Below are 24,422 nucleotides of genomic sequence, written 5' to 3' on the forward strand. Positions count from 1 at the left end.
AGCTCTTTCAGCCAGAGACTATGGTAATAATGGGGCAGAGTAGGCAGGATAAAGGAAATATGAAATTTAGAATTTTAAATTAGTTTCTTATCACATTTTATTTCTGGATTAACAATTATAGCAGGGAAATTATGTGTAATGTGTATATTCAGTGAACAGAAGAAGTTCTTGTACTTCCCAGATGAAATAACATCAGTGCAGTAGCTGGAGCAGCAGATAGGTTGTACCATTGCAGAGATGTAATTCAGAAGAAATGGAGGAAAATTACAAGTCTTTACTGTCATGAGGTTGTAAAGGAAAAGAATATTTCCCCTTGTAACTCTTGATTGTAACATGTGGGATCTTCAGTGCAAAAGTTAATCTTCCTTATGCTGGGACACAACCTTTTTATTGTCTTTAATGTATTGACTTAGGTGTGTTACTGCTTTTTAAAATAAAAATGTATGAAATCTAAAGTATATAGTTGCGTTATTAGGTAGATAAAAAGTTCAGATACTTTATTTGCCTTTTGATAAATATTATTGAATCTAGAATTTTTTTAATGTCAGGGGGACCAGTTAAATTTGACATTATCACTATCATTTTATAGTACCAATAATAATAAATCTGACCAATGATTAATGTGCAATTAATGTGAATGCTAAATATTAGACTAGGCTGTGGTAAATATAAGTGCCTGGGTGATTTGGATTTAAAATTGCTTAATTTAAAAAAAGCCAACAAAAATTGTAATTTTTATGGGATCATAGAAATCATATTGAGCAACCAGTGTCATCTTAGTAGTCAGGAAAATGCAGGTCTTAGTCAGTCCCTGAAAAAGTTTTGGTGTGTTGAATTTGCAGTTCTCTTATTCCTGGCAAGATCAGTATGGGAAATGTTTGTTGATAAGGTAGAGCTAGAGCTCCCTCTCAGAAGTGATTGCTTGAAACCATCAAAACTGAAAGTAAGCCACAAAAGAAGGGAACACTAAAATGGGTAGCAAAAGTCAGTTTAGGAATTAGCCTCTTTTGAGTATATAGAGCTGAACTTCTTTGCAAAGCCAAACCTGGCAAGAAAGCTTCACTGTGGGCTGCAACAGCAGAGGACTTCTAGTGAGATTTTCATGTTCTTGTGGAAAAATGTGTATATATATTCAATATCATGTTTTACATAATGTTAGCTTAGGTTGCACCAAAGCGGCTGTTGTAGGTACCTATCAGCTTCAAGGTCTGATGTCTGTCTTTGGCAGAGAGGAGCTGGGACACTCAGCAAGAATAAATATTTGCCTCTAAACCTGGTCAATTTGACATCATCCCTTTCACAGGCATTTCTTCTTTTTCCATTTACTTACTAATCAGTTCAGTTTTCAAGTTACAAATGAGTGCTAAGATGTAAAACGTGTAAACTGTGTAACTTTACCCAAGCTACGGCCTTACATTTTAATCACATATTCGGATGCAAGTATATCTCATATTTAAGAGAAATCCATCAGCAAATTTGGACAAGAAAGCCTCCAAGCATTGTCAGTCGCTGTGAGTATATCTTGTCAATGCTTGTTCTAATAAATCAGTATTCTCAGAAGACCTTTTACAGCTCCTGCTTTATCTGTACAGATACTGGCATTTCCTTGGGCAAACCTGAATTCTAAATCTGTTTACCTACTCTTTGAAAATTCTGAATCCTTCCAAAGTATTAAAATTACAACATCAGAAGTCTCTGTTGAAGACAATTGGGAGGTTGTTTTGGGTTTTTTGGTGTCCGCCCTCCCCCTCACTTTGTCTGGAGAATATCAGAAAGTAAACTTTCTGTTTCTCTACCATTCCTTCTGACTTTCTGGTAGGAGTGATCTCATTTTTCTGCCTTTTGCAAGCACTAATCAATTGCATCCTTCTTTAGATGTGAAGATAACACATTTAGATGTGTTATCTTCACATTTCCCCCTTCTTTTAGACATTTCTCTCCATCCCAGTATTTTTGTGTGTGTGCATGAATTTGTCTTTTCCAGTCTGATTTTTTGGGGCTTATTTAGCAAATAAATTGTGGTGACACAAAGCATCCCTTAATAGATATATATTCATTTGGAAAGTTGATAAACTCAGGCTTTCAAGCTTTGAAAACTCCTGCTCGTTTTGGTAAATGAAGTCAAAAGTAAATATGCTACAACAGAAAATAGGCAGTCCAGTTTCCAAATTCAAAATGACCCTACTGTTTTCCTAGACAGACATCCCAAGAAATGTGATGTTTATATGCACTGAAGTCAAATGGAGATAAATAACACTCTTCTACAGTTGCTCCAAAGCAACCTTTTGTGTTTATATTCTTTTATCTATCTTAAAATTAATATGGGTGATAGTTTCTATGCTGAACTTGGAAGAACAGTGCTTGGAAAAAGAAAACTTTTTTCCCCTGCCATTTAGATTAGTAAATTTCCTTTAGTAAAAAGGCAAATCAGGAATATAGAAGTGCAGGAACAGTGACCATGCAAAGATGATCTTTATATATCAAGTCTTGCAAACGATATAAGATAACTGAAATGTGTCATTTGTGGAATGAAAAGAATAGATAAAGCTTTTATGTTACTGAATAGTCAGTAATGTTTGTTAGGGTATCACAAAATCAAAGCTAACTACATCTCCATGTTTAGCTTCCCAAATGTTTTTGTTTTGACCTTCACATTAGTGAGAGTCAAAGGCTTTAGCTAATTGGTGGTCTCCCTTTTTATCCTACCTACAGTTTAAATACTTAATCTTCAATATGGCCAGATGAGTAATATCTCCAACTGCTGAAAATCAATGTAGGGAGAAGCTCATGCAGCTGATGTATGTGTATGCTGTGAAACTGGATTTCTCCCTGTTTTGCTCCAGGTTTCTCCTCTCCTTTGCTCATCATCCTACATATATGATAGATTGCCCTGCAAGGGCTGTCTCTCCCTAGATGAAGCCTATCTTAATAATTAAAATTATAATGGGGACTTCTCCAGGAGGCAGAATGGATTGCCTACATTGTATCTTGCTTCCTCTGCCCAGTTTGTTTCCTTGCAGGCTTCCTGCCTCATGTCACACTGCAGAAACACAAATTAGATGGAGCTTCAGGCATTTTTCTCATTGTCTCGAGCAGGGAGCAGGGCCCTGGTGGTGTGTCCTGTTGCGCTGGGCTGGATCTGCAGCTGTTGCTGCAGGCTTGCTTCCTGACGTGAGATGACAAACCCAGCAGATCTTGCCAAAGATCATGGCAGTGGGAAAACTGAACTGAGAACCATCCAGCCTCTACATTCTCTGCCAGGTCTCCTCATTCTGTAGAGAGGGATTTGGGTTTTTTGGGAGCCAGCACCCCCAGTAGCACCATCATCATGCTGTCATTTACCTGGGGGAGCCAGATCTGCTTCAGCTGTAGCAGTGCTTCAGTCCTCTCCAAATCTGCAAAGAATAATCCCTTGAAGGGAGGCAGAGCTTTCAGTCTTTTTAATTAGAATTGCCAAGGAAATGTGGAAGTAGTTTTGATCCTTTTTGATTCTTGTCCAACAAGAACTGGGTTATTCTGGAATAATGCCGTATTAGTATGGTAAGTTCTGAAACAGTGTCCTGCTTCACTGAAACATGCAGATTTTCAGTAATTGGCATGAAAAAACTGGGATCCTGGGAGATTTGTGGTATGTCCTATTTTATTCCCAGCAGCAGTCAGTCTATTCTTAAAATGCAAATGCTCTTTGGAACTTATTCAGTATTCGCTAACTACGTTTTCAAACCTTTACTCATATTTTAACCCATCTCAACTAATGTGATTATAAATTTTAATGCAAATAAAACATAAATGCTTCTTACAGCTATGTTCATCAACCATGAACATAGTTTGTATAACACAATCTGCAAGTGTCTGTTTAAAGTGGCAAAATGATAGTTCATACTCATTTACACCAAAAAGACTTCCTGAAATACATTTTAGCCAGCTGCTGGTTGCTTGTTTCATGTTGAATGGAAAGGCTGATTAACTGTGGTCTATATTGTACTTTATTTCAAAATCAGATGGAATAATTGTGTGTCTCAGGAGGGTTATAAAAGTGATAAATGTAGATATCATTTAACCTGTATCTTGGACTAGAAAAAAAAGCATCTCTTCCATGTAGCTCATTGCTGAAATATTTTCTTTAAAATGTCATGAGTTTTATGATAGTAGAAAATAAAACTATTTAAGGTTGACTGATACTTGAAATGCCTTTCAACATAGGCATATTTATAGTGTCAATTATATGGAACTAAACCTAAGAATAAAACTTGCCAGATGATTCATTGAAATTTTGTCAAATGCTAAATTTACTTCAATTAAATTCTTACATTTTTCTAATTTTAGTAATTCAAATTTGAATAGCCTCATTGTCAGTTTTGGCTTTTATTGATAGCACGTGTTCCTGTGTGCTTTACATGACCATTCTTGCTTAACAAATGAATTTCTAGATTAACATATTTCTTTATTAAGAGCCAAATAAATATATTGAGTGGCAAAAGAGCTGAATATTAATATAGCATAAATGAAATTTATAGCAATATCATTTGTCTGTTTTTCTGGGACAGGAATGAAATTATTGCCTAGTAACATATTGAACTTCCTTTTAATCAGTTTTTGAATGTGAAGTACTTTTCTGTGTTGTACCAGAGGCCTCCTGGAATCATCCAATACTAAACAGATGATAATAGAGCTGAAGCAGTGGATGAATTTAAGGAATTGCTCATCAGCTGACTAACAAGCTGTGAGCAGTTTCCTGTGGAGTAATGGAATTATTTAATATTTTAGGCAGCACTGCTCTGCCTAAAAAGAACATGGTGTATGACCTCAGCATCTGTATTATCTTGTGGTTGGATAAACACTGAAATTAAGTTATTTCTGTTGGTATATTGATGTTAAAGGGCACATTCCTTGGAACAGTGGAAATTTTCAAACACTCAAGCAAATAAATCTCTACACCACTTACCATTTCCAAAGCCCAAAGCCTGAGTCAAGATCAGGTGCTGTCTTTCCCAATGTCTTTCCCAGTTAGTACATGTGTGTTGGTACACTTTTTTCTGACCAAAATTCCCTTGCGTATTATATCTCTGTAAGTATACTTAGATCTCTCGGTTTGCAAAAGTGATCTGTGATGTTATGCATGGAAAATTTCTGACATATTACTGAATAAGCCAAAAAAACACATCCTCAAACCATGGACTTTTACTTTAGAACTTCGGGGTTATATTTGCACAGTATTCCTTACTGCATATTCCGGTATAATCAGAAAATTTAAAAGAATGGTTATTTAATTTTATTTGTTGATTTGAGTTCAGACAAGAAATATGTCAATCAGTATACAAGCTCTGCTCATCATCTATTATTGGACAATCACCTCACTTTTATAACCTATTGACTGTCTTGATAGCTAGTAGTCTGGAGATTTTCAGGGAGTAAAGTTCTTAAAATTAGTTCTGGGATTGCTATGTTGTCATTTTAGCAGGTAATTGTGAACTGAACTTTGAAGAAAAGAAGTTCCTTATAGAAAGCATTTATTTTGTATTGACTTTTTTGAATGCCTTCTAAAGATGCTTGTAATTTTTCAGTGAAGTATAGAATTCTCTCACCTTCTCAGTAGAAACTTTTCACTATTTCATTTCAGTGTTGATTGGTTGATAAAAGCAGTTTTGGCAGGGTCTTAGGACCTGATATGAGTAAAATGTAGAACATTCTTATTGCAGGACAGAGCACAAAATTTCCCATGAAAACCAGTCATATATGTACTCCCAATTGCTTCTGCTTTGCCTCTGGAGTAACACAACAGGGTGCAAGGCAGTGTTAGTTTAAATTCTTTAATTGCTCATGAGCACAGAACTAGAGTTGTGTGGGACTCATTGCTGTGATGTACCTGGCACAGAGAATTAGCCAGAAGTAATTGCGACAACTGTTAATTATTCTATCACCTCTGAACAATGAAGTTCTTCTTTCCTCTGTGTGTACTAGCCAAAACAGTGGAATGATTTCATGTAAGAGGGAACATTACCTGATCATTTGCTCCCATCTCCTGTAGACTACATAATTTGCCACAGGACCTTCAACACCTTGTTCCTAGTCTGGTTGTTGGGGCTGGAAGTAGCATTTGGGAAAACAAGCAAGTCTTGCTTTTAAGATTTCCAGTAATGGCTAAGTGCTGTCTCTGTTTAACAGAGAAATGATAGTATGTATCTCAAGCTCTGTCACTATATGGATGAAGGCCTAATGTACTATTTTACTTGTCTAACTTTTCCATAGCAACTCTGGGAGGAATTAATATTTGGGAAAATGTATTTTTATTTTAAGGGTCATTTACTTCAACAGACCTTTTGACCTTTTTTACAGAAGACTGGTTATGAGATCACTTTTCATTCTATCCTCTGTTGTCACCAGTTGTTCTTCTTAACTGGCAGCTATGAAGACAATCTGTGCCTTGTAATCACTGTTACTAATCACTAAAAGTTCAACAAACATTGGGAAAAAAATCTGTGTTGAAGAACAATATGAAAAATACTAAGTTTAGAACTAATGTAGAATTTATGTAGTCTTTCATTTTTGCTTGAAGAGCACATACAAAAATTCCTTAAACTTTCTCTAAATCTGTTATCACCAAATCCAGTAGCAGTGTGTACGAAACCAGGGAAAACAAATACTAACATAGCACTGGTGCTTAAGTTTTAAATGAAGCTGAATTTAGTATGAAACCATTGTAGATGGATGCATTTGTTATTAGTGACTGTACATGTGATGACTTTCATCTGTTATGTGTATTCTGGGTGTGAGACCCACATGGAGCAAATACTGTGTTAAATATTAATGCCTGAAGGCCGAGAAGAAAAGCAAATCAAAATGGCTGAGTTAAGGCTACCTGCTTGGCTTCTTTGGTAAGACAGAGTGTTTTAGGCTACCATCTGTGCCCACTGCAAACAGATGGGCAGCAAATGGTATGATTTGCATAGTCCTCTTAAAAGGCAGTAAATTGAATCAAATACTGTGGTCTTATCAAATTTTTTTGTCTATATCTCTGCAGGTTGTTGCTCAGAATCTTGGTTATGTTCAAGTAACTTTCTGGCTTTGGAACACACAGCCCTCTCATTTGTGTCTGTTTAGTTTTCCATAACCTCCAGTGTGCATTAGGGCAGGAGTATTATTCTGTCCCAGTTCCTTCTCTCTGCAGCTTTTTACCGGATGGGTTTGTAAACAGATACGTTCCTCCTATCCCCATATTTGTCATGCTTTTGACTGAACTGGTATCTGCACTGGCTCTGAAACACTGGCACCTCTGAATATAATTAAGTATACTTTCAACTCATTTCCATGGATTCCAGTTTTCATTCATTTTTGCCTCTCTTGGTTTTATCTGTATGTGTCAGCGAACTTGCTGAGGTTTATGACTACCTGGGACAAAAGAGGAAGCCCACTGAGAATGCAACCTTTTAATTTTTTTTTTTTTTTTAATACTGCATGAAGTACAACCTCAAAATACAGAACCTTCAGTGTAGATGCCTGGCAGTATGGAACTTTTACAGACTAATAACTAAATTACTTCTCTTTGGAGGTGAATTTAGTGCTATGTAGTTTCTGTTAATCAGTGTGTGTGTGTGTGTGTGTGTGTGTGTGTGTGTGTGTGTGCATATGCAAAAGAACATTCAAAATTATTAATATACCACAAATGGAATATTAAATTCTTCCCCTATGTGGACTAGATAATCTTAAAGGTCCCTTCCAACCCAAGCCATTCTATGCTTTTGTGTTATTTGGGAAACTTTGCTAGAGTCAGTACTTCTGAGTAACTGCTTTTCACAATGTACTGCTTCAGGTTTAGGGTTGATTGAGTTCAGTCACATGTTGACTGTATTTGTATTCTGTTTCTGGAACAGATAATTCTCAAAATGACAAAGACCTTGAAAGGCAGTCTTATCCAGAAGAGATGAAAATATATAGCCTTATGAGTTTTGCTTATTCTCATGGTGCCTGCAAATACTTTGGAAGATAAAATGGCTTCTAGCGTATAGAGTTGCCATGAAATACAAGCTATCTATAAGCTTTAACCTGGAAGAAATCAAAGATTTGCCAAAAGCAAAATTTTCAGCCAGTAAAGATAATAATGAATATTTAACTGTTCCTGAAATTAACTCTTGCATAATTTGTATGCATGGACAGAGAAATCTATGTCAAGAAAAATAAACAACATGAAGGTCATTGTAGACCAAAATCTCATGTGTATTGGTGCCAAAAAAGTTTGCATTTATGAAAGATTCCACATATAGTATCTAAGATAGCAGCCATGTGCAGCAATATTTCACCTTTTCACAGTGGAGAGGGAAAAAAAGAGCAATTTGTTTAACCAGCTGAATGAACTCCAGACATAATGAAGCTCATTGTAAAACTGAATCCTTCTGTGTTCAAAACAAAATCCACAAAGATATTGTTTAATGAAGCAGTTCCCAGTGAATCTACAGCAAATAGAAGGCCGTAAAGGTAGGAAGGGGTTGTGTGTCCTTTGTAAGGAATTCAGTGAGCTTAACTATTAGCAGTTGACAAAATGGAGCTTCTTAGTGAGTGCTTATTTTTTGAAGAGCAATGGAGAAGTCTCAAAAACCAAAACCAATATGATTCCCAATTTGTTATTGTAATAAATAGGTGATACACACATGCATTAAAAATATATATTAATATAAGAAATTACAAAATACAGTCTAGGATTTTGCATTGGATTAAAGAAACCATTACCAAGATGATGTGTGTGGCTTTGGTTTTGAGACTTGAAATAAGTTGAGTATACAGTCTAGGCTATGTAAGAAAACAGACAGGAACTATTCAAAGCTAAGAAAATGGCTGGTGAAATGAAAGTAAAGGAGCTCAGATTTTTGGCTTTTATTTATGAAGAAGATAGATAAGATACAGCTTTCAAAGCAGGAAATTTCTGCTAGTATGAAGGTATTTAATTTAGCATAAAAAGATGTAATGAGATGCTAAAGCTTAAAACTAAAGCTAAATGTATTGATTCCACATATAGCAGACACTCTTAATAGTGAGGATAACAAAACAGTGGAGCAATACACTTCAGAAATCAAAATATAGAATGTTTCATGTAAAGAGAGCAAAAATTCGTTTAAATCCCAGTTTTGTACTCAGGCATTTATTTAGGACTTACTACTGTGGCATTTATTTGTACCAGAATATGCACTGTCCTTATTAGGAAATTAATGTGTATGAGACATGGAGAAACTTCATGAGGCAGCTGTAAAAATATGTATTCCAGGAACTGAAAGTAGCTATGTTCAGAACTGCAAATCTAGGTGCTAAAGGTGCTGTTTCCATAATTGTTATCTTTTTAAAAAATCTGCACTGTGACACAGATACAACTGACAAACCTGGTTTGTTTAGGTGGTCAGTGGTATGGTTGAATTCTTTGATCATTCCTGTACTTGACTATTTAGATAAATCCATTGGTGCTTTTGAAACTGATAAATCACTCAATTCAGTGGAATAAGTCTTCTGCAAGAGAAAACTGTCCTATATTCAAGTTACACCCCAAGTCAGTTCTGCAGTTGGTTTATGTAATGGAGTAACACCAGCCCACAAGCATCTGCTCTTAGGGTGCTGCATAGTCCTACTCAATCATGTACCAGTCAGTGCAGATCAGATGACAAGGACTCAGAGCAGCCATGCTACTTTTGCATCACCCCACAATTCCCAAATGTTTTAAAGGAGAGGCTTTAAATGGAGATTTCCCATTTCTCTATGTATCATTTTAATAAAATAGTAGATGTGACATCATGGTTTCTGCTGTAATGTTCATTTTTGCACATAGATTCTTCTTAGTCATGGAAAAAGTTGGTTAAGTACCCCAAAAAAGTTAGAGCTGCTAATTTACATAGCTTGGTGTCATTTTCTTCTATGGAAGAGTTTTGGTTTTGAAAAAGGTGCTATATGTGAATTTAGGAGTTTTTACTTGAGATATGTGCTGTCTGCCTTGGAAGGAGGTTCTTTATGACACCGTATCTTCACTTCCTTGCCCCTGCAAAGAGGAATGAATCACACTGCAGTCCTTGTTATTGCTAAAAGATTTAATCTCACACTACTAAAGAGTCACTGTCTTAAAGAAGGAAAACATGTCCTACCTCATCCCCTTCAGATCCTAAGAAGTTAAATACCTGCTGCAAGTGACACTGGACTCCTCTTCATGAGTCAGTTCTGAAGTATCTGCAATTTTGGTTCTCAGTGAGCACCAAGAACTTGCAAATCTTTGGATTCCATTGTTACTAACCTCTGAGAAGAATGAGACACATCAGATCTGTGTGTATCACACAGTAAAAATGAGCTATGGAATAAAAAAACTGTGGGATACTTAGGAAAGTGGTCATAGATCATGCTATGAAAAGATCTGGTCATTGTTACCTCTCATCATGAATGTAATCATTCACTGGCAAGTTTAATTTCCAGGATGTGAGAGTATAAATTCTTGGTTACTAATGTATTATGCTGTCATGGAATTCTGCATCTTGGAAGATGAATCCAAGTGTTTAAAATTAGTCATCATAGCAACTGATTTTTTTCCCAAGTAATTATAAGCTTTGGAATATCAGGATGTTGAAATACTCAGTGAAAAAGTGTTGCATACAAGTGAATGTAGAGCAAAAATCCTGTTTCACTCTCGCAGATCTTAAAACCAGGATTAAGTGTAGTTTTCAGAAAGAACACTTTTCTTTTAAAATGTTATTACTGTTAACACTTGCACTGCTTGATGCACATAATCTGAATTCTACTTGTTTCACTCTAAATCCCAAAAGACATCTAGACTTAGTATTTATCTTTTTCTTTTTTATATATAAATGAGGATAATCTGCCATGGCTTTGAGGGCCCCTGGGAGATCCAACATACTGATAAGAGAGAAGATAGTGACTAGCTTTTATTCTTGAAACCCACGGTATCTACTTTGCACTATTTAGATGTACTGGTCCCCCCTTTTAATATCCTCAGAGATACTCCATTCTCCCTGATAGCACAGTCATCATCTAATGAAAAGGCAAAAGTAAAAAGAATACAATCAGTCAAAAGTCTGAACTGTAGGTGCTTTTTCTGCTGTATATCCTCTTGTAATACACTGCTGTGAAAAGATTTGATGAGGTGAGGTTGTACTTCTCCATGCTTGGCAGCAAAACACAAAATTTGCAGAAGATGGGCTCAAGTGCCAAGAACATGTGCCAAGTCATCATATCTCTTCAGCTCCTTCTGCTGGAAGGACCTCACTGCAGCTCCCAGAATGTTTGAAAACCACCAGCAGTCAGTGCTAATGCTGCTATTTAAGCATCAGTTCTCACTTCAGGGCAACTGGCCAGAATGAAGCAGACAGCACAATTTCTCTCTTATTTTAGTAATTTGTGAGTACTTTAGTAATTTGTTTTTCAGGGTGAACACTGATGCATATATAAATGTGAATTTTTGGAGAGTGCTTTGTTTGTTTGGGGTATGCTGAGTGAAATCATCTACTTTGTTAGGATGTTTCCTAGAAAACTGACTTAGCATGATACTGAACTGATGCTGAAGGGTGACAGATGCCTAATCAGGGCAATGCAGCTGTAATTTTTATTAAGGACAATCATTAAGTAGTGCCATGGATTTGTACTGAGTATTAAACTCAGGTTAAAAGGAAAGCACTTATCTCTTAAAAGTTCCAGTCAGCTTGAAATCCCAGGTGGGTTGGTGAGTTGCTTGGTTGGTTTTGGTACTTTCTCTCATGTTACAAAATTCATTGTTAAAAGTTAAAAAAGCGTGCCACAGAACAGTCATTCAGAATGGGCCAGAAGATTACCATCAACACTTAGAAAGTTCCTTAGACTACAATACATCTTTATTCTCCATTTTGAATAGGTTGTCTAAAAGATGCAGGTTTTTATTATTTTATCAGGTTTGATTGTATCCATGACTACAGCTTGGGAGCAAGCAGCAAATGGAGTTACTTCTTTTTCTCTGCCTTGGTGTTCTGTAATGTAGTTATGATGTTTTATACACAACTTTTCATCTATAAACACCAGTTTTATAAAACTCTATCTCCATCTTACAAATAGAGAAATGAGGGCTCAGGTAAGAAAAAATACTTCTTTCCCCCAAAGGTTATCCATTAGACCAGATGACAAAATCAAGAGTGGAGTTCAAGTCTCAGGGTAAGTGGTATCCATTAAGCTGCTTGTCTAACAGTTGGAAGAGCAATTGCTTCGTACTTGGAGCGTCTAAACTTCAAATTTGCTAATTATTGGATTATACTTTCTAGAGGCCAATATTAGAATCGTTTACTGTACATCTTTCTACTGTGAAAAGGGAAGCAAAGATTCTGACATTTACCTGCAGCTAAAATAAGTGGACAGTTGGCTTTTTTTGGTCAGGGTTTTACAATATGCTAATATGATTGTATATTACAAGTGGATCAAGCTCTATGTTGTAAAATATTGTTTCTAATCATAATCCTGATATTTTTAATATGTGGTGTTTCATGTGTTTCACACAATATGGTTGCTAATAATATATTTCATATTTCTCCTTTTGCATTACTTTTGATCTTCACTAATTTCCGGGAACAACAATTTCTTGCTGAAGTCTCTGACTCAGATGAGAAAGGCCATCATCCTCTAAGTTAGGGAGACAACAATTTAGCATGAACAGAAAAAGACCTGAAGAGAACAGATAAAAAGCTACATTCATTATATGTCTAGTCTCAATGAGTACAAAAATCTGGTAAATTCATGTGTTATATAAACCAATAATGTATAAAAATAAATTTAAGATGCATCCTGCTGAATTTATCTGTTAATTCATGTACTTTGTTTCACAGGAAAAAAAAAATAGCTTATTACAGATCACTCACAATTCCACGTTTCAGGCTGCTGATGTTGGTACTTTAATTAGAATAGTGGAATGTTGGCATGAATTCTTTTGTTTTATAGAAAGCAAGAAGAATTGAGGTTAATTAAAGGTTAATTAGAGTTTAATTGGTAGTTCTTTGTTTTCCTCTTTACTTCTGGTGATAACAGGAATGTTAGAAACCTTGACTTTGATGACAACAGATTGGGCAGGCCTGGTGTTGATTGCTACTGCCAACATGAAAGTGGTGCTGCAGTTCTTCAGCTCCAGTTCTTAATCAATGAGGTAAGGACATATTTACTCAGATTCTTCTTTATAAATTTAGTTACATAAGTCAATTCATGTTATTGTAATTGAGTGATATAACTTCTCCCATTGACAAATTCAAATTGTGCCAACAAATAAGTGGTGTACATCCAGAGGACATTCAACATACAGCCTTTTAGAAGAATATTTATGGGACTGCACTCAGGGAAAAGTATTGCCTTCCTATACATCAGTTTAAAGTACTGAACAAAAGGCAGTCGATACATGAATGTGTGTAAAATGATGTAAAATCCATTAAGTTACTAAATATGCTGCACAGTTCTGGTTCAAATAGAAATTAATAAATGAGCTAAATCTTTCTATCAAAATATATTGATGGTTATTGGCTGAAAACTCTGTAGTTGGGGATATGCTATTACGTGAAGCAATGAAAAGCAATTGCAAGGATCATCAATTAAACCATCATGCTTAGTCTTGGTTTTTCAAAATCAAATTTAGACAATATGAAGAAACAGTGCCAGATTATAGCTTGCTCTTTGCAGAAGGTTCTTCCATTCAGAAGATGGAATAGGCAAGAGGACTTTCTGGTGAATACAAATCAGAAGGGGTTTTTTTGAGGACATTAGAAGTTGGCCTAATCTTAGTTCAGTTTTGATTCATTCTCTCCCGTGACATAAGGAAACCCTTTCGACAAGTTGCAAGTCCTCTTTGTAAATGGGGCGATCTTAGAACTTCTCAGGAGAAGAGTTTTAGTTTTATGGGTTTTTTAAACCTGAAAAATATTTAATTTTTTCCTACACCTTTTGGAGGAAGTAACTGAACCATGGACACTGAGGAGGGAGTCCAGTGAAACAGTCCAGTGAAATTCTTAAGAGTAATGCAGGGATGAGAACAGGAAGGACAAAGTTTAAATTAATATTCTTTCTTTTCATTGGGTGACAAGCAAACCCCCTAATACATAGAAATATTTTGATTTCAGTGGTGGACAGTCTTTCTCACTCTTTGGGAGATGAGAATTAAAGCATGGATTACACTGTATTAGAGAAGTCTCACCTCCATATATTTTATTTGCATAGGTCAATGTTGAAAAAGAACATTTACTAGGATAAGAGAAGTCTATCAATCAGTCAAAGATTGTAGGAACTAATCTTTCCAGTTACATGCTTGCCCTTCCTCAGTATAAAGCATTGCCTTGGTTTTGGGCCATCTGTTCCCCTCTGTGACGGTAATACACAGGGGTAGATCTGTGCCTGGCCTGATGTGAGGTGTAAGTGCAGCAAACCACTGCAGGAGCAGTAAGGAGCTTCCCCTGCAGGTAAGTTTCACATGTCATCAATGTTCTGTGGTCAGGAGAAAGGCAGTTAAAAGCAGGTAGAATGAGTTCACTACAAGTTTCTCAGTCAGATAGAGGCCTGGGCTTTGAAAGATGACCATTTTTGGGACACCACAAGCACAACCACAACCAGCCTTCAGAGTATTTCTGATCTGTGATAAAGACTCTGTCCTTCTGTCTACATCTCTTAGTTCTTCTTACGTCCTGTCCTCTTGCTACCTGTCCCTGTTTTCTTATCTGCATCTTCTTTTCACAGTTCCAGTTTTGAATTTTCATCTTACCTTGATATGACTACTAAGATGTGCTTGGCACTGTCACATGGGTTCCCATGCACGCACTAATCCCTTTATCCTTCAGTTATATTTTTCACACTCACCTTTTTAAGTTGTGTTGTCTCTTTCCCATTTTGTTAGTCTTTCTGCTTATGTGGAAAGAATTGAGAGTTGGTTTGTGTAACATTGTTACAAAGCTTTAATTTGAGTTTCAAATTGATGGAGTTTTAATTTAACTTTAGCCGATCTTGTTCTAATTTAAAATGTTTACATTTACCAGATCGATTCAATTGTGTATTATTTGTAGTAGAGTATTTTTGTTCTAGAAGAAAGGAATGATTTTTCATAAACTGTCGGTTTGACAGGTAGATCTTTAGCAGTGAGGATCATGTAAGAATAACACAAAGCCTGCAGAAAAATAACATGTTGCTGTATTTTGTGTCTGCTCTAGGGTGCTTTGGTCAGTGCGTGTGCAGATGATGCACTTCATTTGTGGAACCTCCGGCAGAAACGACCAGCTATTCTACATTCTCTGAAATTTAACAGAGAAAGGTAAGACTATATGACACAAAATAGAGATTTCATTACAAAAACAGCTCTTCCTGGATTTCTTATATTTTGCCTTTCTGCAGGTGGATATTGTTTTGCCTTGAATATTTTTCTTTGTTTGTATCTATGTATCTATATTTTTCTAGGTTTGTATCTATGGAACAAAAACTTCACTTTCTCTTTCTGCAGCTTTCTCAGAACTAGAAAAACTTGGTCTTCTTTATGCCAAAATATTCTTCATTTTACTTCTATTTGCATGAACTGCTGTGAACAGTAATTAGTTTTTTCTTCAGACTGGACGCAGGCACTCACTTTTGGCTGAACTGTTGTTCAATAATAGACAGAATACTTCAGCTGGCTGTATGAGAGTAATAATTGTTTTCTTTACCTTGAAATAATTTTATTTTTCTAAAATTCTGGAAGTTTAGTAGAAATGGATTGTGCATTTGGGAAACTGATAATTGTAAAGTGAATCATAGTGTTTTTCTTAATTTTACTTTATCAGTACCTAATTGTAGGAAACCCTACCGAAAATAGATTCAATGAGTGGTTGTAATTTTCAAGCTCAAACAGGAGCTGAGCACTTCAATCTGTATTTAGTCACCCAAGTAAAACCTGATATGATGTTAGGGAACTTCAGTGCTGCACATCTATTAATAGTGAGAAAAAGTTCCTAGTTTCTCTTAAGGAATTAGGACAGTAGTCAGGAGACCAAGATGCAGTGCATAAATGCAGCAGTTGTTTTTAACTGGAAATTTAAGTCATATTTTCATTCTCTTAGTGTGTGCATTTAGTGTCTATTAAGGTGCAGCAACTTTTTTTGATATTTATATATTTACTTGTGCAGTGGGAAAAGATCCCAGTACTTCACCAGAGCAACAGACTCAGCAAAACTTTAGCAGCAGCAAGTCTGAAAATTATTATGGAAATACGTTTTTCTTTGTTGTTTATTATCGAGATACAAATCATATTTGCACTAAAATGTCACTGAGGTGCATGATTTGTAGTGGGAAGTACTGTGTAATAATTTAGGAAATATATAGCCTGATTCCAATGAGTTTATAACCTATAGCAGAAGTACATCGAGTGGTTTGGGACTGCATGAGAGAAGATGAAAATGAAAAATTAAGTGTGCATTTCTAGCTGTTTCTGGACAGTAAGTTATCATTTTACACATGGTGAAATGTTTGAATCTTGGTATTCTCATCAGGTAGGTACATGATTCACAATTTGTCATTGATAAATCTAAACATCAGAGAAGTTATTCCTGTACATCTTGGTTGAGCTCTCCCAGACAGCAATTTGACACACAACCTAACCAGTCATTGCTTATAAGAATTCATATTCATATCTCTATTCATATCTGCCTTCTCTTTAGAGATATTAACCTGTTATCTTGGTTAATATTTTTTCAGCTTTTCTTGCTAAGAGAAACTCACACACATTTGCGCTTTGCTAAGAGCAAAACATTTGTCATCACACTTGCCTAATTTTCTTTTTTTGTCTGACACCTTAAAACATTGAGCAAAATATTTGCAAGCAAATTGTTTAGAATACTGGAAAATTTGCTTAAAACCAAATTTTCTCTAATGACATTTTTGAAAGAGGTGCAAGTAGGATCTGAGAATGTAAATGATTTGTAACAAATGCATAGCTAACTATACTGCCTTCTATCAAAATCTAGTAAGTTGTGAAAAAAAAATACTGTTAGTTATTTTATGTATTTTTTTAACAATTTTGAAACAATTTGTAACAATTTTGTTCAATTGATGCCATTTAAATAATTTTTATTTGGACATCAGAGTCTGTAAAGCAAATATCCTGCAATATAATATTGTCAAAGAAGTAATTCCAGTCTTAAATTTAAAAAGAGTTTTCCATAAATATGAAGAAATAACATTGTAGGCAGTTCATTCCTTCTCAGGGTTCTCTAACACTGCTATAAGCTTCTGGTTGTTTGGGTTTTTTTTAAATTATTATTCCAGCGCTTGGCTTCAGAATGAAATCCCTTCATTTTTATTATATTTTCTTTTTCATCCACATAAATTTATTTTAAATCATCTAACTTTCAATTTTCTAAGCTCAATTACACATTTAGTATATAAAATTCAACATAATCCTCTGGGCAAGTAGCAAAAAAGTAAGGCTAAAGCTCTAATTAACCCTCTCAGTCTGGAACATTTATATGCCTAATAGAGCTAAGTCTAAAAGAGAACTTTCTTTTTTTTTTCCTGAATATATTTTTGGCATTAAAGAACAGAAGCTCTAAACTATGGAATGGTCAGAGAAAAAGTGAATGAAATAATGGTTGCCATAGCTATATGAAATCTATGACTAAATGGATGTAAGGGGAACTTGAGAAGCTGATAAAGTCACAAGATCAGAATTTATTTTCTTCAAGAAATTCAAAGGTCTAGCTTTCAAAAAGTAATGTTTTCCTCACTGTAGGAACAGTTAAAAATACTTTATTTATATCCTCCCCTCTCTCCTTTGGAGGGGGGAGGTGGGGATAAGAGAAGGGAAGATTCATATTAAATAGAGATTCTTTTGTCTTAAGTTTGTGAACCACTGACAAGCTGGTTTTTAAATGTTTCTTAAATGGGGAGAAATGCTTGTTGACAGTAAATAGATTTAAAATATTGATCCATGTCTTCAAAAAATAGTAAGGTATTGAAAGATGCCCTATAGAGAAGTGTTTAGGAAGTCAAAGGCTAGTTCTTATAAGATTATTTATAATAGTACTGAATTTTAGATTTAGGTAGCTTTCACAGAGCCAAACATAATTGTTCAGGGGCATTTTATCCATGAAAATGAAGCATGTGAATCCTTCAAATTTTTCCATTTGCATGTCTTTCTTCAGGATTTTTAAAAAAATTAATTTTATTCATCCAGTGTATTTGTCTCCTTGTTACACTGTTTGGTTTAGTTGGTTGGTTTTTTTTTTTAACAAGTGGCAGATTTACTTCATGAAGTGATTCAATATAATGCATTTAAGTTCTAATATTTTATCTGCTTCTGATTATGAAGATTTTATTATTCCAAATGCTTGTTTTATTTGACTTTGATTAATTAACTTTCATGTAGAATCAGTTTATTCCGAGTTTTTATGGTATTTGGTACATGAACCGTATAGGTGGTAGTTTCTGTTAGAGGAATGTTAAGTCTTTGACTGTTACTCACAATGCATCAGTCATCATGTAGTTGAATTGTTTAATGTGCAATTTGCTTCTGCTTCTTGACATTTAAGATTTCAGGATAATGGACTAAAACTGCTCTTTAGCGGTGCTTCTGTATAGGTTTCTGCAATTAATTGAGTCAAGTTTCCCCAGGTGCATATACATACATATATCCCCTCTCTCCCTCCCACAAAAGTAAAAATGTTTGTTCTTTTCTTTGGGTATTGGTAAAAACATAGTTGTAAAGAGCAAAGAACATTAAAAGCAGTAGTCTTTGACTTAATAGGTAACATTCAGTATTAAGACACTGAATGGTTTATGAATAATAATTCACTAACAAAGTGCACCTTTATGGCCATTGAGGCTTCTCCAGATTTTTCTTCTTCTTACTGTTAAACCAATGTTGATGCAGTACTAGCAATAATAATTCATAATTCACTGTTCCTTTACTAAGTGTCTCTTTGGAGCAAGTGTAGAAGGAACACTAAAGAGACTTAATGGCAAACAGATATTTTCTGGTTTATGGTGTAATGCTCTGGGATTTTTTGGGCTTAAGCAAATTATACAAATTTTGCCAAAAAGTATATTTTTATTTTCTGTGAAGTAATCATCTTAGATTTCTACTGCTATAATTGGAATGTAATACAATGCATTAAGAACTTTCAAGAAAATACAACTGTAAGCAAAGTGTCTCAGAGCTTGGCTCCATACCAAGAGCTGTACTGATAGGACAGTTACTCAAAGACATGTTTGACAGTAGCATATGGTTGATAATACATGATTTATGGTTTCTTTTACAAATAGGGTAGACAGGTAAAACATTTTAAACTCTGTAAACATTCTATAAGAATTACCTCAGTGTTTTTGAAGGTCAAAATTGTGGACACCTTCCATATGTTAGTATCTCTTTTTCCTTCCTTGATGTCATAGGAGATGCCAGATTGATCTTCAGTAGGCATTTTAGGCAAAGTAAATAACTCAGCTGATTCCTCAGGTTTTAGTTTTTATATTTTCCAAGTTCTATTCTGCTTTAGTGTGTAAGTCTAGGCTTCATCTTAGGGGATAGTAAGCTCTCTCCACAGACTGGGTAAACAAAACAATTCCTTCTCCAGCTGGGGACGAAGGACAGGTGATCCAGATCTCAAGACCAAGAGCATAAACAACGGTGGACCAAAGAGAGAAAACAAGAAGGATGGGACTTCATGGGCTAAAGCTGTAACTGGACAATTAGCTCCAATATGCTAATGGACCTTATAAAACTTATAAAAGTCTGAGACCCTGGGACCTGTCATCCATTTTCTGGCCATTTTGGTTGTGCTGCCCAAGGTGGATCTGTTTGAGGCCTCTTAATAAATACCTACTTTATTCTTTAGCTCCATCTGGTCTCTGGTTTCGGTCAGCCTTCACAAGGCATCGGTTTTTGGCATCAAGCTACTGGAACTAGACACTGTCTCTATCTGCTGCAAAGAACATTAGGATTAGGCAAAACCACTGCAAACTATTATAGGTCTTCATTATTTTTAATATAATCAGAGCAGACTTTAGCAAGTACAGCTTTAAATGTACAGCAGCTTACAGATTCCCATTTAATTTAAGTGCAGCTGGGGTAGGAAAACCAGCAAGGATTGCAGGGTGAAATCCAGGTCTAAGGCAGCAGGCACTCGTTTCACTTATGAACACAGTTCATATCCTGTCATTCCAAAGCTGAGCTGGTTCAGTTGTGTTGGCTGACACAGGGGACAGCCCTTCTCTCTTTCTTCTTTCAGCCATTGCTGACTGGTGTGTGACAAAGGAGCCAACAGTGCTGCAGCAGCTTAGCCAGTGACTTACAGCAGCACACATGAGCACAGTGTGACACAGAGTGTTGGGTCTTTCAATCTATTTGCGTGCACTCCGCACATACGCCATGAGAATGCCACAAGTGCCTTTCCAAGGGGAGTCACCAGGTGACACAATCTGTATAACTGGCTTTGAGACTCTTAGCACTTTCTTCAATGTTAAAGTATGCTGGCACAGAGCAAGAGGAGCCTTCTAAGTGGGAGACTTTTAGAGCAGTTCTGTTAAGTGTAACTCACTATTAATTAGAAATTTGACTCCTACAGTTGAGATTTTGCTGTATTTGAACAAGATGATTGAGAGTATTACTCCAAATGCTTGGAAACAAATTAAAACAAAGCCAAAAAAAAAAAAACGAGCATTTTTAAATAAGATAACTTCTTGAGTCTATATTCTTTTCTGACAGTAAGGAATCTTATTTGCCTTGCTGTATCTTTGCAGGTTTTTGTGTCCTGTGTTGAGAGCATTTTAAATACTTTCTCTCTCCTTTTCAGATAAACCTCATCAAAATGGCAGCAAGAGGCTATTGAGTGAATACTGGTGACTGGCTGTGCAGTCACAGCAGTACCTGTGTCTGTTCATTTGTATTAGGGAGCTTGTGGGCTAGTTAAAGCAGATTGTCTGTCTCACTGCCTGTTCAAGGAACTGGATTCCTGTGGTAGCTTGCCTGCTCATAAATGAACCTCCTGGTTAATAGTGTATAGCTGCAAACTCTTTTTATTTACTTTCAAATTAGTCAGAGGCTGTCATCAAGCAAGGTTCTGTACAATTGCACAGTTGTGCTACACAACAAAACAGATTCTGATTACATGGTGTGGTGTGGTATTCAACTATTGCAACGAACCATAGAACCCAAAGCAAAATTTCACCATAAAAACATGCCAGTTTCTGGAAAGGATGTAAATTTTATCAGATTGATGATGGAAAGAAATGAGGAAACCGAAAGAAGACTTGGGATTGGCATTCACTTCCACATTTTGATGAAGATTTTACAAAACATTCTTATGGGGGTTTTTGTTTGGGGTTTTGTTTTTTTTGTGGTTGGTTTTGGCAGTGGTTGGTTGGTTTTATATGTGTAGTGTGGTCTTGCATCAGCATTTGTCACTTTTGAAAGAATGATTCTCTGGGGTTTCAAAACCCAGTGTTTTCAAGCAATTCTTGAGCTTGAGAAGATTCCTGAAGCTCTTAAAAACCTTTTTTCTAGGGGACTCTACCTTAGTGCTCCAGGGCAAGAAAATGAACTTTGGCACATGTCCTTTCAGAAGGACAAAAGGCTGGAAAGATTCTTCAGTGAGACTGACCCAAATCTTCTTAATGTATTTATTTACCACATGCCTCTGCTTTCTCTGTTATTAAAAAAAACAGCAAAACAAAAAACCAACCATGTTATGGAAAATTTCATAGTGCATTTGACCTGTAGGATCAATGAGAGGCATAAGCTCATCCTGGAAAGTGTCATGCAACCTAGTTGAATTGAAGACTGTCTTGGTCATAAAAAAAAAATCAAGCAAAAGCATTTTGGTATGTTTTGTCTTCCACACTGGTTAGTTAAACAATCAGGAAAGAGCAAAAATGCAAAGCACAGATTTGTTCATTGATACCAAGAATCAACAGGTTTGATTTGATAGATTTGTAAGACTGTGCAATCTACTTAAATGGAATGAAAATTCAAATGATCCTTAAAATTTTCTTTTTGATTAATATGTGAGCCTTCTAGTGGAGTGGAGCTGAAGGGACCTCCTCAGTCTGGTTCCCTTAGTTGCGCACCAGAGAACTCATATACTTCCCTTTCTTAAATGAGCAAGCTGATGATGTTTCACATTAATGTTTAGCCAGTCCCTTATACTCCCAGGAAGAAAGGCACTCAAGGCCCTAGAAGCTAGCATTCAAAATGCTATTTATTATATACAAAGAATGGCAGAAGAGCACAGGGGATCTTGCATCCTTGTAGATGCGGGGAGCCCTGAGTTGGGCATGGTCACACTGGCCTTCAGTGAGTAGGTAACCCGTCCATAGAAAGTGTCACCCCATTTTTGTCAACCAAGTTATTGCAGGATTTTCTTGTAAGGAGACAGCTGTGTGCATTATTCCTACTATCAAACAGAAGGACATTAACCCTAAAACTTCCTTCTGCACTGTTGGTGCCACCACCATGTGGGAGCTGCCTGCAGGCTTCTCAGTGACAACAAGCTGGCTGTGTCTGTGCAGCTTCCGAGGGGTACGTGCAGCTCCAGAGCCTGGAGAGCGCGCTGCTCATGCGGCCCCTGGCGCCTGCCTGGGGTCACTGGTGTGTGGATCACCAACTCCTCCACAGACAACAGTCCCCCAGCCTTGCACTGTTATGTAACTACTCAAGCTGAGATCCACTGTTTGCTCTGCAGGAAAACTGTTCTGTGTCGGTTTGGTTTTTAGGGTTTTTTCACTACAAAAATCAAGATTCTCTGTTTTCCTTTACATTTTTTTTGTCTTCATTACCTTTTCTTTGGGCCTTTTTCCTCATATCAATTCTCCCTGAGCTGATGATTCATCAAGGAAACACATTCTACATAGGGTCCCATCTGTGCTGTGGCCATTGACAATACCATTTTCATTTGTAATCTCTGCAGGAATATGTTTACTGATGCATGCAAAAATGGCATCTTCCTTTCATGTGGCTTCATCTTACCAGTGTTTGTGGTCTTGCTGTGATTGACTAATACACCCATTACACTTCTTCCCTGATGTATATCTAGCTGGCAGGGAATGTGCTGCTTTTCAGTGCAAGCCTTTAATAGTAGAAGCAAAGCAGTACAAGCAAAATTGAAATTATCTTTTTCCATCAATTCTGATCATGAGCTCTAACCCTAAAATGGAAGTTCTTTGAAGTTTGAGGCTGTGCCCTTTGCATTTCAAATTTAATTCAATTTCTTGTACTTTACTCATCCAGATTGTCCTTCCTCTGTAATATTGTGTCCCTCAGAGTTTTCATTAATATTAGTACCAAGATCACTTGTGAAATTACAACAGCTGTAACAGCAATTCTTGAGAATCTCTCAAATATCCAATAAAGAAATTTCCTTTTGCAGTAAAACCAAGTGTAAATTAGACATTAAAAATAGAATTTTATAGTGATTTTTTTTTTCTACAAGTGCTATATTGAGCATATTGACATATGCAGTATTTCCTATAATTGGAATATTCTGGAATAGCCTACCTTTGGTGAACCTACCTTCCATATTTTACTACAACTTTCAAAATTTTTCCTTTTGAAGGACAAACATTTTGAAGGACTCCAAACCTTGGTTAGTGTGTATTTTTAAGTATAGGTGAGCAAGTAGTAATAACACTACAGTCAGAACATCAGAGATAACATCACAGCCTAATTTTATCAGGTTTAATTTTTTATGCTTACCATCTTGGGTGAGATTTGTAATGTAGTCTGAGAGTTGGTGCCGCTGAAGAAAAAGTGCTGCAAGAGCTTAAGATGGCTATTCTAAAACCAGTTTGGTTTCCATATGCTTAAATTACGCAAGGGTAAATGTTACTCTAAATGAAGATCACAGAAATCCTGGTCATATTCTTCATTCTAGAATATTAGAAGGATCTCTGTAAGTCCAGATCCAAACTTGAATTTAAGAATCTCTTTTCTTTCTAAATGGTGGCTTTTACAGCCTTTCCCCAAACTTTTAGTCCATCAGGATTCTGCCAGTATTATTATCATCAGTTTCATTTCAATTTAAAAAGTTCTTAAATGCATTATGCCACAGTATCTGCTTTTATATGTGTTTGTTAAACAACTTCTCTGAGGGCAAAATGCCTAATATGCTACATCGGAATAACTCTTAGAGCTAGCAGCTGTCTTTGATAGCAGAAGGGCAAAAAAACTCTGAAAGATGACTTACAACCAATCACTTTTAACATGTGCACACATGGAGCTTCTGGAGAAAAATGTGTAGCTGGCATAATTACCTGAGGACTTAACAACAGCACAGGGCTCTCTGACCAGAAAAAACCCACTTTTCCAATCTACATCTTTCTTTGGGTCTCTCTGGCTGTAGTTCCTTCTATTATTTCTCTGAGAAAAAAACCCAATCTCTTCAAAATTCCATTTAAAAAAAATCTTTGTGAACTTTACTTTTCCTTCAATAGGGAAG

General features: G+C 36.1%; 1 protein-coding gene across 1 annotated transcript in view; it reads left to right on the top strand.

The window, feature by feature from the left end:
- The window catches only part of STXBP5L (syntaxin binding protein 5L), a 179,842-nt gene that overhangs the window by 52,498 nt on the left and 102,922 nt on the right, over positions 1 to 24,422 (top strand). The window contains exons 3-4 of the mRNA XM_018908173.3: positions 13,060 to 13,141; positions 15,180 to 15,280. Coding sequence (XP_018763718.1) covers positions 13,060 to 13,141; positions 15,180 to 15,280 — 183 coding nt within the window. The remainder of the gene's footprint in view (positions 1 to 13,059; positions 13,142 to 15,179; positions 15,281 to 24,422) is intronic.

Source organism: Serinus canaria, chromosome 1 (assembly GCF_022539315.1).
Source record: "Serinus canaria isolate serCan28SL12 chromosome 1, serCan2020, whole genome shotgun sequence".
Taxonomy (NCBI): Eukaryota; Metazoa; Chordata; class Aves; order Passeriformes; family Fringillidae; genus Serinus; species Serinus canaria.